General features: G+C 33.4%; 1 protein-coding gene across 3 annotated transcripts; it reads left to right on the forward strand.

Moving 5' to 3' along the window:
• Window positions 1–4,447: 4,447 nt before the first annotated feature.
• LOC108334074 (protein PAT1 homolog 1) lies at window positions 4,448–14,584 on the forward strand. 3 transcript variants are annotated; one of them, XM_052870481.1, is made up of 6 exons: window positions 4,448–4,858; window positions 5,406–5,554; window positions 5,739–5,795; window positions 9,466–9,529; window positions 11,636–13,900; window positions 13,986–14,584. In XM_052870481.1, exons 1-6 carry the CDS (start codon window positions 4,768–4,770, stop codon window positions 13,988–13,990), a joined length of 2,631 nt encoding a protein of 876 aa, XP_052726441.1. In that variant the 5' UTR covers window positions 4,448–4,767; the 3' UTR covers window positions 13,991–14,584. The 3 variants fall into 3 exon arrangements, with proteins under 3 accessions (XP_052726441.1, XP_052726440.1, XP_017425189.1); XM_052870480.1 differs by having other exon boundaries at window positions 11,636–14,584; XM_017569700.2 differs by having other exon boundaries at window positions 5,424–5,554; window positions 11,636–14,584.
• Window positions 14,585–15,502: the final 918 nt, after the last annotated feature.

Genomic DNA, 15,502 nt, shown 5'->3' on the forward strand with positions numbered 1-15,502 from the left:
TGCATGACTTTTGTAACCAAATGATTAATACAATGTGATGAGCATTAGATGCATATAAATGCATTAAACGCTCACATGCACATTTACTTGTCACATACATAGTTCATGGCATTTTTGTAATTTCATACATTGCATTTAGACATTTACACTTATGATCTTGATTGACATTAAATGTTTGTTTAATTGACTTCATTTTTCAAATTCTTTTATATTTTCTTTATTTAAAAAATCATATGTGAAAATATTTTTTATTTTAAATCAATTATGAAAATATATTTAATTTGGAAAAGTTATGATTTTATTTCAAAACAATTCTAAATATTTCTTAATTTTTGCATAAATTTGAAAATTAATTATTGTGTAAAATCTTTCTCCAAATGTCTAAGCTTCGTATCTTTCAAAATTGTCATATATATATATATATATATATATATATATATATATATATATATATATATATATATATATATATATATATATATATTTATATTTATATTGTAAAATTCAAGAAAAATAATTTTATTTATTAAAATAAAAATTAAAGAAATGACGTGGTATATTTTAATTTACCACATTATTATGTCAAGAAAATGAGGTAATTCAAATTATTACAACTTGCTTTTAAGGGAGGTAATGATTTTGATTCCCATAAAGTACACTAAGTTAGGTTTATGACTAATTGGGTTTGTAGTTTATTTGGTTAGAAGTTTATGGTTAAAGTGTTTATTATGAAGATTATAACGTCCTAAATTTTAGGGTGTAATGAGTTATTACCAAACCTTTAACATTAAACTTTTATCACAGCGCGAAAACGTATTTTTCAAACCTCAATATATAAAAGTGCGTAATTTATTCAAAATGTAATAGTATTTCCAAAAGTAATGTTCAAATTACATTATTTGCAAATTAAAATGTTCAGGAAAATAAAATAATTCCAATTACATTGTCCAAAAAGTATAAAGAAATAACTCCAATTACATTGTCCAAAAAGTCTAAAGAAATAACTTCTAAAGAAAATTCTAAATCTCTTTCCACACTCTCACGCATTTATGATGTCTCAGGAACATATACCATATCATTTGCTCACGTATAATACATTATACGATCACTATCACTAATTTCATTCACAAACGCAAAGAAGTATGGGGTAAGCTACCGATAAGGCCAAAGAAAGTCGTTATCCCGTATCACACAGTAGATAGTCTCAGGATTTACTAGGTATAGCAGGCAAACACATCCCTCATGTCTTATACTCATCAACCACTCGTTCTAGTACAACACAACACTCACACACGCTTCATCCTCAATCACAAGTCAAACCTGACCCTAAACATAATAATTATTCTCATTCTCTACCTAAAAGCATGTTCTATAACTCATAAAGCTCGTTTGTCATCCAATCTTTGTCAAAAATCACCATTTTTGACAAGAATGTACTGGGATAATCGATTACCATAAGTGGTAACCAATTATTCCAAAGTGGATTTTAGAAACGCAAAATACAATGTGATAATCGATTATCACTTATGTTAACCGATTATCGCTAATCGATTATTCCAACAAGTTACACATACCAAAATTTTCTATAATCACAAGCATGAAACATTAATTGATTATCATCCGAGATAATCGATTATTATAGAGAATAATCGCGTCCTAGACATACACAAAAGACCCAAAATCCTCATGCATCAATCCCAAACCACGTGAAAACATAATTAACCTATCATACATGTATTAAAGCCTCACACACCTTTGTAAAAAGACCCAAATACATACAACACATCATTTGAATCATTCAAAACCCATCATTATGCATGTTGCACCCCAAACAACCTTAACATAATACATATGATCATCATATCCTCTTTACAATAGATATTTGCATGGTAATAACCTCAAACAACATACATTTATCCCCTATAGACGTCAATACATATTAATATGTTAAACCCAACAAAGTCATAGAGACTTTCATAGGAAAAATCCAACACAAACATGGCATAAACCCTATCATGCAACCACATACCCTTACCCATCAACAACAGCATATAGTCACAACCATGATCACGTACACATGCATCAAAACAAGGGTTACCATTCAAGATAAAAACATACACTTTTATATACATTAAAAAAATAAGGTAAGTTTCCTCATACCCTGACCAATATTAAGACTTTCTTTGCACTAATGTTTTCTGCAGCTCCTTTACTTCTCTCCCAAAAAATGTCTTTGTCCCTCTCTCTCTATTTCTCTCTTTGATGTAGGGTTTCTAAAAATGCCACCTGTCTCCTTTATATCTTAATTTTTATAAATCACCCACACTCTATCTCTAATATTCCCTCACTTATAATAACACATTTTAAAATCCAAATCTATCTTAAACTCTATTTTTCTTCTCTTCCATGTGAAAATCTTTATCTGTTCATTTTATTTTATTTAATTTGCATATTTTTACTCCTTACACCCCCTTATTTAATTTTTGCATCAATTAATAAAGGGTGAAAACCCATTTTGCCCGTAGGCAAAAATACAAATAAAACAAAGATTTCCCTCAACTCTCTCTCCCTGTGAATTGAATCCTCCACCGTTCAATTCTAGATCACCCTTCTATTAACAAGCCAACACATCACATTGATAATAACACACAAAATTAACAAGATACCAAACATGTGTTGCACTTTATTAAAATAAAATCAAATAATTCACATAACAATTATGTTCTAATAAATACTTAAACACAAAACACCAATTACCAAATAATAATACTCAAGTATCAAAACCATTTTATTTTCTAATTAGTGCATTTTTCTAGGGTCTTACAAAGATAGATGTCATGTGTTTAATTTTTGCTTAAACCAATATTGTATCTTTTTATCAATTAAATGGAACTTTGGAAGATGAAGAGTAAAGTAGGGTGATTTAGTTTTACTTGAATTGGTTTTATTTTTGTAGAGTCAAACGTACCCTATAAAGTCTCATTTCACTATATAAACTCCTACTACCTCGTACTCGTCCTTCAAGCCTTCTTCGCCTTCTACTGAATGGTTGGGCGCATGTAAAAGATTATCTGACGCTCAAGTTAGTTCTCTTGTCAGAGATTATAGTCAAATTGGATTAATGCAAAAAGTGAAGTCAAAATATGATTAAAATAATATTTATAGGGGTGTTTTGCTAACAAAGAAGACGTAAAGAGAGGAACGAAAAAGAAAGATAAAGAATATGTGAACAGAGGAACAAACTGATTTGAGAAAGACGTGAAGAGAGGATGCTGAAAGAGAGGAACATAATGAAATGAGGACTGAAGAGAAGATGCTTGAAAGAGATCTTGACTAAATTAGGGATTTAAAGCTTTTATGATAGGTGGTTTCTTATTGGTCATAATATATTTTGAATAAAAATTCCATTTTGTCATTGCTATGACATGTTTTTTTAGACCTATCATAATATGTTTTAACATAATTTCAATTTTACCATCGCATCTACTATTATGACAAGTCTCTAAAATGATGTGATAACTCTTATTTATTTTATTTATTATAATAGTTGAATTTCACATGTAATAAGTCGTTTTAATTTTTTCATTGGTATATATATATATATATGTGTGTGTGTGTGTGTGTGGAGAGGAGCAAATGGAATATAATAAAAAAATTATTTTACCTTTTTTTGTTTGTTAATATTTGTATATATTTATATTATGTGTATGTAGAAACTGTATTTCAAAATATTTTATATTTTGTATGGGTCCTTTTTTGAATTTATAGTATAATTCATATGGGGTTTTATGGTGTTACAAACTGTATTACTCTCTTTTTCTTATAATTCAAATTTTGAAATTAAATTTTAACTTCATTTTATTTTTGTAAAATCATATATCCTTCAAATAATATTTATGGCATCCTTGCTATATAAATTATTTTAAGAGAAATATATTTTATTCTAAAAACCCGAAGCTTTATTTAAGATTTAAAATCTTATTTTATCTCCCTGTCATGTCAACATACTTTGAGCAGGTATTGGAGAATCAAGTCTAGATCTTATAATCTCCTATACCACCATCTAAGAGAAAAGCTTTTATAATGATTTAATTAATTAAAAAAAAAAAAACATAAACGTATTAAAAATTTATAATCATATCAAAATTAGGAATTTTCTAAAATAAAAAATTAATATCATTGAAAGGAAACAAAATCATATATTAAAATTTCGAAAGGATTAACTTTATAAATTTTTTAAAAAGGCAACAAGAAATCACCTACAATTTGCAATGTTATTCTATATTTTGTTCAGAAATATTTTTAATTATCCAAGCGTTAAATTAAACATAAAAAATAGCCAAAATATCTCGTTCTCATTTTACTCTTACGTAAACAAAAAATGAAAAAAAAATATAAATAAAAACAAAAGCAAAGAACAATTTCTATAATAAATTTGGATCAATAATATCTCGTTTGTAGGGTTCCTCTCAGGCTTTGTCTCTCTCCTCTCTTTGTCTCTCTTTCTTCTGTTTTCTCTTTGATCCAAATCCCAACACCCTTTTTTTTCTTCTCCTTTTCCATGTGCTCAATTATCAGCACAGATCTTCTTCTCCCCCTTTTCCTTCGTTCAAACGTTCTCAAGCACTATCAGGAAACACAAGAAAGGAGAAGGGGTTTCAAGATTGAACAACCCTTTTCACATTGGGTCCTCTAATTCTCATTTCTGTATAAATCTTCGATCTTTCGCGGGTTTCTCTGCCTGGGGTTTCTTCTTCCTTCGTCTTTATGGTGGATATGGATGGGTTTGGAGCTGGGGGTGGCGTTGATGGTGCTCCCAACACAGAGAATCTTAGAGAATCGGGGAATGTTACCTCAGGTTTGCTTCGTCTTCTGGGATTCAAATCTTGTTTTGTCTTACGTTTTTCTTTAATGGGTGTTAGTTTCTGTGTTGTTTGATTCTGCTTCGTCTTGTAGATCTGGGGTGTTTTAGCCTGTGGATTAGTTTGAATTATGGGGAGATATAGGACGCATTTCAAAGTGTTTGTTTGGTTTTTAGCCTCAGCTCACAGAAGCTCAATGATGAAGCCTTTTAAGTTTCTTTTTCTGGAGGAATTTTTCTTGTTATGTTAATGTTTTTGCTGTTGCCGGCTACTTTAGTTGATTCAGCATTGTGTTGCATGACTATATAATCTCTATCTGTGTTGTGTAGTGCGTTTGCTTAATCTTGTCGATGATTGCGGTGTTTTAGTATATTACTTGCATTGATGCCTTCTGAACTTGAGTGAAAATAATTGTTGTACTTGCAATGATATTTGCCATTTCCCCTGGCTATATATGTATTGGAACAGATCTATTTATTTTAATTAATCAGTGTTGAAATTATCTCTAATATATTTTTTAAGATATGGGTTGGCATTTGACAGGAATTATTTGTCTTGCAGAAGGTGCAGTTTTTGATGCATCGCAATATGCATTCTTTGGGAAAGAAGTCGAGTTGGGAGGGTTAGAAGATGATGGCCGTTTGCCTACTCTTGATTCTAATGAAGAGGAGTTCTTTTTCAATAGAGAAGATGTTAGTTACCCAATTTTCAATATTCTTGGTTCCTATGACTATTTTTGTTTGTAATTTAAAATTTTAAAATTCTGCGGCTATAATTTTTTTGCTATAAACATGTGCTTGTACTTATAGTCCAGCAGCGCTTTACGAACACACTGCTATAATTTCATATCAACTAACTTGTACTTTTATTCTGCAGGCCGATGATGTGAGATCTCTTTCTGATATTGATGATCTTACTACCACTTTTTTGAAGGTAAGGTTGTTAAATTACGATCATCATATTTTCTGTTAATGCTTGAAACTTTTATCAGATATTAGTGACAAGTGTTGTGATGATGATAATTTATGTGCATTCATTTAAAAATAGATAAGTTGTTTTTTTAATTTATAATGTTTTCGTAAAATTGTGCTTCTGTTGTATGATTGATGCAATGCTTCAAATATGAGTATCCAAATGTATACACAACGGTGAATAATTTAGCTGAACCTTTGGTTTCGTTGATTGTACACTTTTATCTGTTCATTGTTCATAGTACATTTTCCTTATTGGGCCAGTGATGTTGCCCTATACTTTTCTGTTGGTTGAATTTTGTAGAAGTTGTTTCACATCACTTGACATATTCTTTCTTCAAAACTGAAGAAAAAGAAAAGTTACAAGTGACGGGCTGTGTTATCTTGGTTTCATTTCATTACAAGTTACAAGTTATTGGGCCAGTCTAGTTTTATTATTGATTTGGGTTTTGATGTCATCAAACTGGCCTTAAACCAGATTCAACCTGTACAAACTGTCTCCATGTGAACCATTCCAGTAGGTTCAATGAAAGTCAGTGCTGCTGCCATTCTGTTGCCATGAAGTGTCATATCACTATCATGGTCACATCACCATATAGGATCTTGTCGTTCTCTGTAGGTGTCTTCTGTATGTGTCACTTACTTGTGGAGTGAAAAATGGCATTATGATCAAAGCAAGACTGTGTGGCTTGCAATAGAAAGTTCCTCCACTAGGCCAAAAGTAGCTATTTGACATGTATCTGTCAATTATAGGACATGCCTAAGCTTAGCTATTGCATTATGATTTATAATAAGTAGTTTGCTAAAATCAACAAAACACATAAGAAAGAAAAAAAGGAGAAAAAGTAAGGGAAAATAAAGAGGGTTCCTGACCTGCCAGACACTAAGCAAAAAAACAAAGCAACTAAGGAGAAGCAAAGCAAAGAGATGGGAAAACAAAAACAGAGGTTGGATTCTCTGTAAACTGCTAAGTGTTTGCTACAGAATCTAGGTGCTAGCTGGTAAACATGGGGGAGAATCCCAAATTACTCAATGGCCATGTCAAACGGACATTAAACTTTGATGCTACAGTGTCCAAAGAGTGGTCACTGGTCGCTTTGCCTCTCTATATGGTGCTAAGGAAAACCCAGCTTTGTCAAAGTTGATCACTCGGATACTTAATATCATGACATTCAACACAAAATTATTGTTTATCTTCTCAGTAATCCATTCAATATAAGGAATCAAATAATCATAAGCAATTCTTCTTCCATCTTATCTCAGTCTGTTTCGTTTTGAAAGCTTCATTGCTGAAAGTAATCTTAAATCTTTTTGAGTTTTGCTATTTTATGAATCACAATGGCGCTATCTATTAAGCAAACTAAGATAAATTCAAATCATTAACTTAGAAAGGCATATTTAATAAACCAATGGAAGATTAAAATCAAATTTGAAATTAATTTTAAAACAGAAGAGAAGGCAAAACCAACAGTATTTGATGCTATGGAATTGGATGGGAGGGGAAGAAATTTTTTTGTTTTACCTTAATTGTTTAGAAATTTAATCCTCTATCTGATTTAGTTGGGCAGAAGCCTTTTTTAAATATTGTTAATTACTTTAAGGGGGTGTTTTAGAGAAGCGAAAATTTAGTTTCCTAGGACTGTAAAGTTGGGATAATATGTTCCTCACGTTTAATTTACTTTTTAAAAGATAACATTCCCCTAGGAAACAAGGTTTTCTGGGAATGGTGTTGAGCCAGGTTTCCCACAAAAGCAGTCTCATGGTGGGAGGTGGGAAACTAACTTCCTCATGTAAAAATATAAGTAATACATAAAAAGTACTATATTACTTTTATTAAACAATCTAGTGTCATAAATTAAATTTTTTGATAAAGATAACTCATTGCCTTTTGATTTTTGTACTTTTCACCAATCAACCAAATATTAGTTATTCCTAGTGATCATAGTTTTTGATTTTTGGGTATGAAAACATTTTCCTTCAACCAAATACCCCTTTAAGTGGTGAGAGAGGAGGATAAATGTTGGAGATCTCACATCAACTAGTGATATGACCAAATCATACTATATATAAGTTGGGTGTAAACCTTATCGTACAAGCCAATATTTTGAGGTTGAGTGGCATAAACCCACTTACTAATAGAGTATCAAAGCCTCCTTAGCGAGTTTTGTTGAGTCCATTGTGCCACTCCTGTCAGACCACCTACATATATCTTATCTCATGTTTGAGATGCCCAGTCCTTAGCTTGAGGGGGTGTGTTGGAGATTTCACATTGACTGCATTTAAGTGTAAATTACAATATATAAGTGAATATAAACTTTATCTTACAAGTCGGTTTTATGAGATTGAAATAGGTTTAAAGTTCACCTTTTAATTAATAGTGATTGCAGTTGTGCAGCCATTATTTTTTTGTCAGACTTTGATGTTTTAGATTACTTTACGATATTTTGATCATTTGATGAAAATAAAATAATCGACATAAACATAACTATGTAGATTAGTGTGCATGATTACTAAAAGAAATGGAAACAATGAATATAGACCAATTATTTGAAAGATAAAAATTGAAAGATAAAAATTAAAAGATAACTGCATTTTTCAAATTGCTACATAACTACTAATTCTTAATATTGACTATGTATGTAATGTTATATGGTTAAAATTTATTGTTTTCATTTTTCACATTCTTAAGATATAACCTTGGTTCAAGCACACTACAAAAGCTAGATATTGTAGTTGGAGAGCCCAGGCTCTATAAAGTCCACATTAGAAACCCCGTACTTTCAATATGAACTCTAGTCCCAGACCTTGCTATCGGATCCTAACATATAAATGTTTCATGTATCCATGTATGTGCAACTTCATGCACTTATTTTCTTCTCCACATTAGAATCTCGTATTTCCTGTCTGAACCCAAGTCCTGATGCCTTGCAATTGGTTCCTAACATATAAATGTCCCATACATATATGTGTGTGTGTGCAACTGTTCTTGAACTTATATACTTCTCTCTGCCCCATCAGTATCTTCCAATGATTCTTTTAGATATCGTGGATTGTATGTGTTTTATATGTGTTACTCCTTAGGCACAGGTTAGACCAAAGATGTCAATTATTTCTCAAAATTTAGAAATGTGGGAGAAAAATTATGATATGCAAGTATCTGGTGGTTCTAGACTTAGTCTCCGAAGTAGTTGGCGATAGATAGATATTTGTGCTACTGCATCAATGGAGCTTGTCAATATGCTATTGTATTTCAAAGATTCTCTGTGCATGATGCTAGTTTTTTCTGTTCCCTTATTACCCTTCCTGACAACTAATTTGCTATAGTTGGTAAGTCATTAATTTTTACAATGTAGCTGTTTTCTCATTCATTAAAAGAAGAGGAAAAGTGGAAGTGGTAGTTAAATGAATGGTTAATATGATTAGCTTGTTTCTTTTTGCATTTCGAATTAGTTTGAATGCTTTTGGATCAGCTAAAAAATTATCTCAAACAGAGTAGCTATTTGGTTTCCTCTTGATATGTGCCCGTGTACTTGATTTTATTTTCCAGTTTCTCAAGTACTGTAGTTTACTAATTCTTCCGAATGCATATCAATATGAAGATTAAGAATCTTCTTTATTTTATTATATTTCAGTTGAACAAGTTTGTCAGTGGACCAAGAAGTGCAGGAGTTATTGGTGAACGCGGATCAAGAGAAAGTGAGTAAAACATTTGTAAAGAATTCACCACTTTGCTCTTTCTTTTGTCAAAAAGAAAAATAATATACCTTTTACTTTATTTATTTATTTAACGTTTCTAATAAATATTTTCCATTGTGTTCGGATGCAATTTTTGTGTTTAAACTATAATTTACCTGTTTGAATAGCCCAATAGTGGATTCATACTTGAATTTTTAAACTTTTAATCAGGATTAGGACCCTTTTTATTTATGGATTTTAATGGCAAGAAAACACCTGATCTGGTTTATGTGTAACTGAATCATAGAATTCTGAATATACACTATTTGCTACCCTTTAGTTCTTAATAGGAATACTTTTTTTCATGAGATGTGGGAAAGCCATTATTCAATAAATAAAGTACCTACTTTGTTATATGTTGGTCATTATTTTCTAAGAAAAGTAACCTTATTTATAATTGGTTTAATTATGAAGATGGTCCCCACTTTAGAAGGAGTGTTAACTTGGTCTTCGCTTTTAATTTTGTGTCAATTTTGTCCCCAAATTTGTTAATGTGCATCAATCAAGTCTTTGCCATTAGTTTTCCAAAAACGATGTTAAGAATGTGGTGATGTGGTAAAGGACAATGTATATGTACAGTGGAGAGGTTGGGAGGTTTGTAAGACATCCGGAGAGCTCAACTAAGAGCATGGAAAACTCAAACAGCTCAACAAGACATTTGGATAGTGAGACTAAGTGCATGTAGAACTCAAATAGCTTAGCAAGACATCCCGAGAGCTCGATATAGTGCATGTAGAAGTCAAATAGTTTGACCAGACATCCAGAGAGCTTGACAAGTCTGATTGAGCTATCTGGACTTCCACTGATCTATCTAAGTTCTCCATGCACCTTACTGAGCTTCTCATCGAGCTATCTGACTTCTTGATGCACCTTACTGAGCTTTAGGAATGTCTTGCCAAACTATTTGACTTCTCTATGCATTTTACCAAGTTTTTTGTATGTCTATCCAAGCTGTTTTAGTTGTCCATATGTTTTGTTGAGCTGTTTGAGTTCTTTATGCACATAGCTGAGCTTTCTGGTTGTCTTGTCGACCTCTCAACATTTTAGTTAATTATATCGTGTACAACTTTAGATAATTGTATGTATGCTAAAGTCACCAAGATTTTCGTTTTTTGATTTTTCTTACCAGTCCAAATTTCCAGTTCATATAATCCTTATTCATGACATTTGCATAAATTGTCACGAAAGCATGCCTAATCAATCAACATTAATGATTTAAATGACGTCAACAAAAGAGGTCTTGATTGATGCAGTTAATGAATTTGGAAACTAAATTGACACAAAATTAAAGACGGGGACCAAGTTGACATACTCCCCCTTAAGTAGGGACCATCCAAATAAATAAGCCTTTTATAATTTTTAGTAAGAATTGTATTGTCCATTCTGGTACATTGTAATACTCGATTGAGTTATATGTTGCTTCTAAAGAGAGTTTTAGTTTGGCATACACATACAAACACACCAGCAATTTATAACATTTTTCTGTAAGCGGGTATACTAAATTACCTTAATCTGAGAGTGCATATAGACGTATAAAATCATGAATACAAACCATATATATACAACTTGTGATATTGTGTACAACTATTTTTGGCTGTCTTGCATACGCATTTAGACGTATAAAATTATGAATACAAACCATATAGTTACAACTTGTGATAGTGTGTACAACTATTCTTTGCTAATGTATAGGGGGCTAGGTGTTCTGCTTCACGTTTATCCTTAAGTTATGGATTTTAGGTAGAAAACTTCCTTTGGCTGGGAAAGAGGTCCGACTAATTGATGGTAACCTAATATGTTGTAACTGTGTGCTTTCTTGTGTTATGTAGTCATCATACTAATAATGTGGAAGGGAATCTATGTATTCAGAAGATCTGATATTACGTGCGTGCATGTGTAAAATCCACTTCATAATATTTGTGCTTTAAGATGGGGTTATGTGCATCTTGTAATCAAGTTTACTATGTATTCTTGGCTTTTTAGCTTCCCCATTGTATTCCTCCTTTTTCAATATATGCAATATTTTTTCAGTTGGCTGACCTTTTGGTATTTTTGTGCTGTACCTAGATTCAACATCTGAATGGTCACAAAGGGAAGATAGTATTAACTGGTTTGATCAGAATCCTTATGATAGTGAAGGTTCTACAGATAGCAAAAGATGGTCATCACAGCCCCATTCTTCCCTAGCTCATTTACATGATTCAAAGCCCTTGTACAGAACATCGTCATATCCCGAGCAGCAAAGGCAGGAACAACACTACCACCTCCAACATTGCTCTAGTGAACCAGTTCCTAACTGGCTTGATCAGCACATTTATGATTCAGAAACTGCTCATGATCATGATGGCAAACGATGGTCATCACAGCCACATTCCTCCATTCCACATTTACCAGAATCAAAGCCTTTGTACAGAACATCTTCATATCCTGACAAGCAACAGGAGCTTCCTCGTTTTTCTAGTGAACCAATTTTGGTACCGAAGTCTTCTTTTACTTCTTATCCTCCCCCTGGTGGTCTATCCCAGCACGCTTCTCCCAGCCATAGTACAGGACACTTAAACAGTCCTTATCATAGTGGAGCAGCTCAGATGGCTTTATCATCTCAAAATCGTTCTCATTTCTCCAATTCTGCTCTGCAGCCGGGTACTTTAAATCTTGGGTCACATTTTGGTGGAAACACACGCCAATTTCCTACTGGTTCCCATCTTAATCAGCGATTACAGAATCAATTGGTCAACCAGGCAGGGCTGTACCCTGGAGATCATTCAAGTCTCCTCAATAATATGTTACAACAACAATTTCACCTTCACAATGGATCAGTATCTCCTCACTTGATGACTCGATTACAACAACAGCAGCATAGACTGCGTCATCCTGTGCAGCGTTCTGCAGGCTACTTATCAGGCTACCAGTCTCATCTATTCAATCCCCACCTTTCCTCTGGCTCATCTGCAATTAACAAATATGAACATGTGCTTGGTCTTGCTGATGGTAGAGATCATAGACCAAAATCAACTCATAAAGGTAAACACAGTCTTCGATATTCCCAACATGGCTCTGATGCCATTCAAAAGAGTGATAGTGGCTCATTTCAGTTCCGGTCCAAGTATATGACAAGTGATGAAATTGAAAGCATTCTTAGAATGCAACATGCTGTGACACATAGTAATGACCCATATGTAGATGACTACTACCACCAAGCTTGTCTAGCAAAAAAGTCTTCTGTGGCCAAGTTAAAACATCCATTTTGCCCAACCCAGATAAGAGAAATTCCTCCACGAACCCGTGCTAATGCTGAGCCACATGCATTTGTGCAGGTTGATGCCCTAGGGAGAGTTTCATTTTCATCTATTCGTCGGCCTCGCCCTCTTCTTGAGGTTGATCCTCCAAACACTTCCATAAGCTCTGATCAGAATATTTCAGAGAAGCCCCTTGAGCAGGAACCCAGGTTTGCTGCCAGAGTCACAATTGAGGATGGTCTTTGCCTTCTTCTGGATGTGGATGATATTGATCGTTACGTACAGTACAATCAGCTACAGGATGGTGGAACACAATTAAGACGAAGAAGGCAAGTCCTGTTAGAAGGACTAGCAACTTCACTTCAACTTGTTGACCCACTGGGAAAGAATGGACACAAAGTTGGACTTGCTGCCAAGGATGACCTTGTTTTCTTACGGTTGGTATCTCTTCCCAAGGGCCGTAAGCTCCTTGCAAAGTATCTTAAGTTGCTTCCTCCTGGCAGTGAGCTTACGAGGATAGTCTGCATGACAGTCTTTCGTCATTTGAGATTCTTATTTGGTGGTCTCCCCTCAGATCTGTCAGCTTCAGAGACTACAAATAATCTGGCCAAGGTTGTTTGCCAATGTGTACGAGGAATGGATCTTGGTGCTCTTAGTGCCTGTCTTGCTGCAGTTGTTTGTTCTGCAGAGCAGCCTCCTCTACGTCCCATTGGAAGCACCTCTGGCGATGGTGCTTCCCTTATTTTAATAGCTGTTCTTGAGAGGGCTACTGAACTTCTGACTGATCCACATGCTTCCTGCAACTACAACATGGGTAATCGTTCATTTTGGCAGGCCTCATTTGATGAATTCTTTGGCCTTCTCACCAAATATTGCATGAATAAATATCATAGTATCATGCAATCCATGCTCATACAAAGTACCTCGAATATGGATGATGTCGGACCAGATGCTGCCAAAGCTATTAGTAGAGAAATGCCCGTTGAACTCTTGCGTGCTAGTCTTCCTCACACCGATGAGCGCCAGAGGAAGTTATTACTAGATTTTGCTCAACACTCCATTCCTGTGGTTGGATTTAACAGCAACACTGGGGGTAATGGAGGTCATGTGAATTCAGAAACAGTGTTAAGTTGATAGATAAATACATGAGAAGTTCACCTCCTGATACTGGTTTTCAGGTTAATGATCTTACCAATGTTGTAAGGACAACCCTGCATGTGTTCAAGTACTTCTGGAGCAATCTTAAACGTGGAAAGTGTAATGCATCTATGATTGAGACGCTGCTCACCCTTTAGTTATCTGCTTTTCATAATGTGAAGCTTTGTGATAAATTTGCAATCAGGCCCTTTATGATGGACTAGGCTTGATCTGTTCCTCTTGTCTTTTCTTTTTCTCTTGACAGAGGAGCTTATATAATTGTTACTATGTGTGGCTGGTAGGGACACAGTAGTTGTTAGCATGTACAGGTTTAGGTACATATTTGGTTCCCATGTTTCCTGTTATAGATAGAAGGTTGGGAACGGATGACGTGTGATAGAATCATTCTACTGAAAACCATAAGGGCCATTGAGGGGGTGCAAATTTCACCGAGACACAGGTTGACCAGTTGGCATGCTGAAATCCATGGTGAAGAATAAGTCATGTTGAACTTGTTGCATATTTATATTTTTCACTTCAGTTGTCAATTTGTAGATATGTGTTCTTATGTATTTCCTAACTTGAGAATATTTACTTTCCTTTTCTTACTCTTTCTCTTTGGCATTTTTTTTTTTGGAAATTTTCTGATGGTCGTTGCTCACATGCTCCTTTTCCTATCTGGAAATATATGGAGGAAAATGAAATTGAAGTGGCCACTTTGATGATGATTGACTTGGAAGGATTATTGAATATTTGTTTCTAACTTTTCATTTTATGTTATGGTGTAATCTTTACAACATAGTTTTTTTTTTATTATTATTTCATTTTTTTACATCCCTGATAATTCTTTTAATTTTTGTCCCTGTTATATATTTTTGTGCCTTTACCCTTGCCATATTAATGAAATTAAATGCTGAAGCGATTTTTATCCGCGTCTAAGATAACTGGAAGAAAGTGCATAAAATACGAGCTTTATATGTGCGTTGTGTCTTCAATATATTATCATGTATATAACTAAAACATCCTATTCTTAATTGAATGCTATGTAATTTCTTAACTGATTAGCGTAGCGTTTTGCTAATTTCTTAATTATCCGAAAAAGTAGTGCTAACGGAAAGTTCACACTGGAGACATTTTCATGTCAAGGTTGTGTTTTTAGGAATCATGTTCCGTGGAAAAACAATCCTGGGAAAAACAACACCTAATGGACTGATGTTCGAACATCTTGATCGTTCTGTCTAAACTTTTTATTCACATATTAGTAAAATAAAAACATTCAGGGTCGTCGCAGACTCAATATGAAACCTATAAATATTGAAACAAAGTAAGAAGATACGAAATTTATAAATATAAAAGCAAAATAAAAAAATAAATAATTATATTTATTGAATATTTAATATTTAATTGTTATAATCGATAGATAAGAATTAAAAAAGAAAAGATAAAGTTGTGTGGTTCTCGACTCTATATAATGAAACAATCATTATTCCTATGCTACTCACTCAAGAAAATATCATTAAAATATTTTATTAAAAGTACTCAAATAGGTCATTATGTA

This window comes from Vigna angularis, chromosome 11 (assembly GCF_016808095.1).
Source record: "Vigna angularis cultivar LongXiaoDou No.4 chromosome 11, ASM1680809v1, whole genome shotgun sequence".
NCBI classification, from domain to species: domain Eukaryota; kingdom Viridiplantae; phylum Streptophyta; class Magnoliopsida; order Fabales; family Fabaceae; genus Vigna; species Vigna angularis.

Excerpts from the sequence above, each read along its gene's own strand:
- LOC108334074 (XM_052870480.1), top strand. The coding sequence starts at position 4,768 with ATGGTGGATATGGATGGGTTTGGAGCTGGGGGTGGCGTTGATGGTGCT. Across the intron at positions 5,555-5,738 it reads TCTTTTTCAATAGAGAAGAT|GCCGATGATGTGAGATCTCT; the intron begins GTTAGTTACCCA and ends TTTATTCTGCAG. Across the intron at positions 5,796-9,465 it reads TTACTACCACTTTTTTGAAG|TTGAACAAGTTTGTCAGTGG; the intron begins GTAAGGTTGTTA and ends ATTATATTTCAG.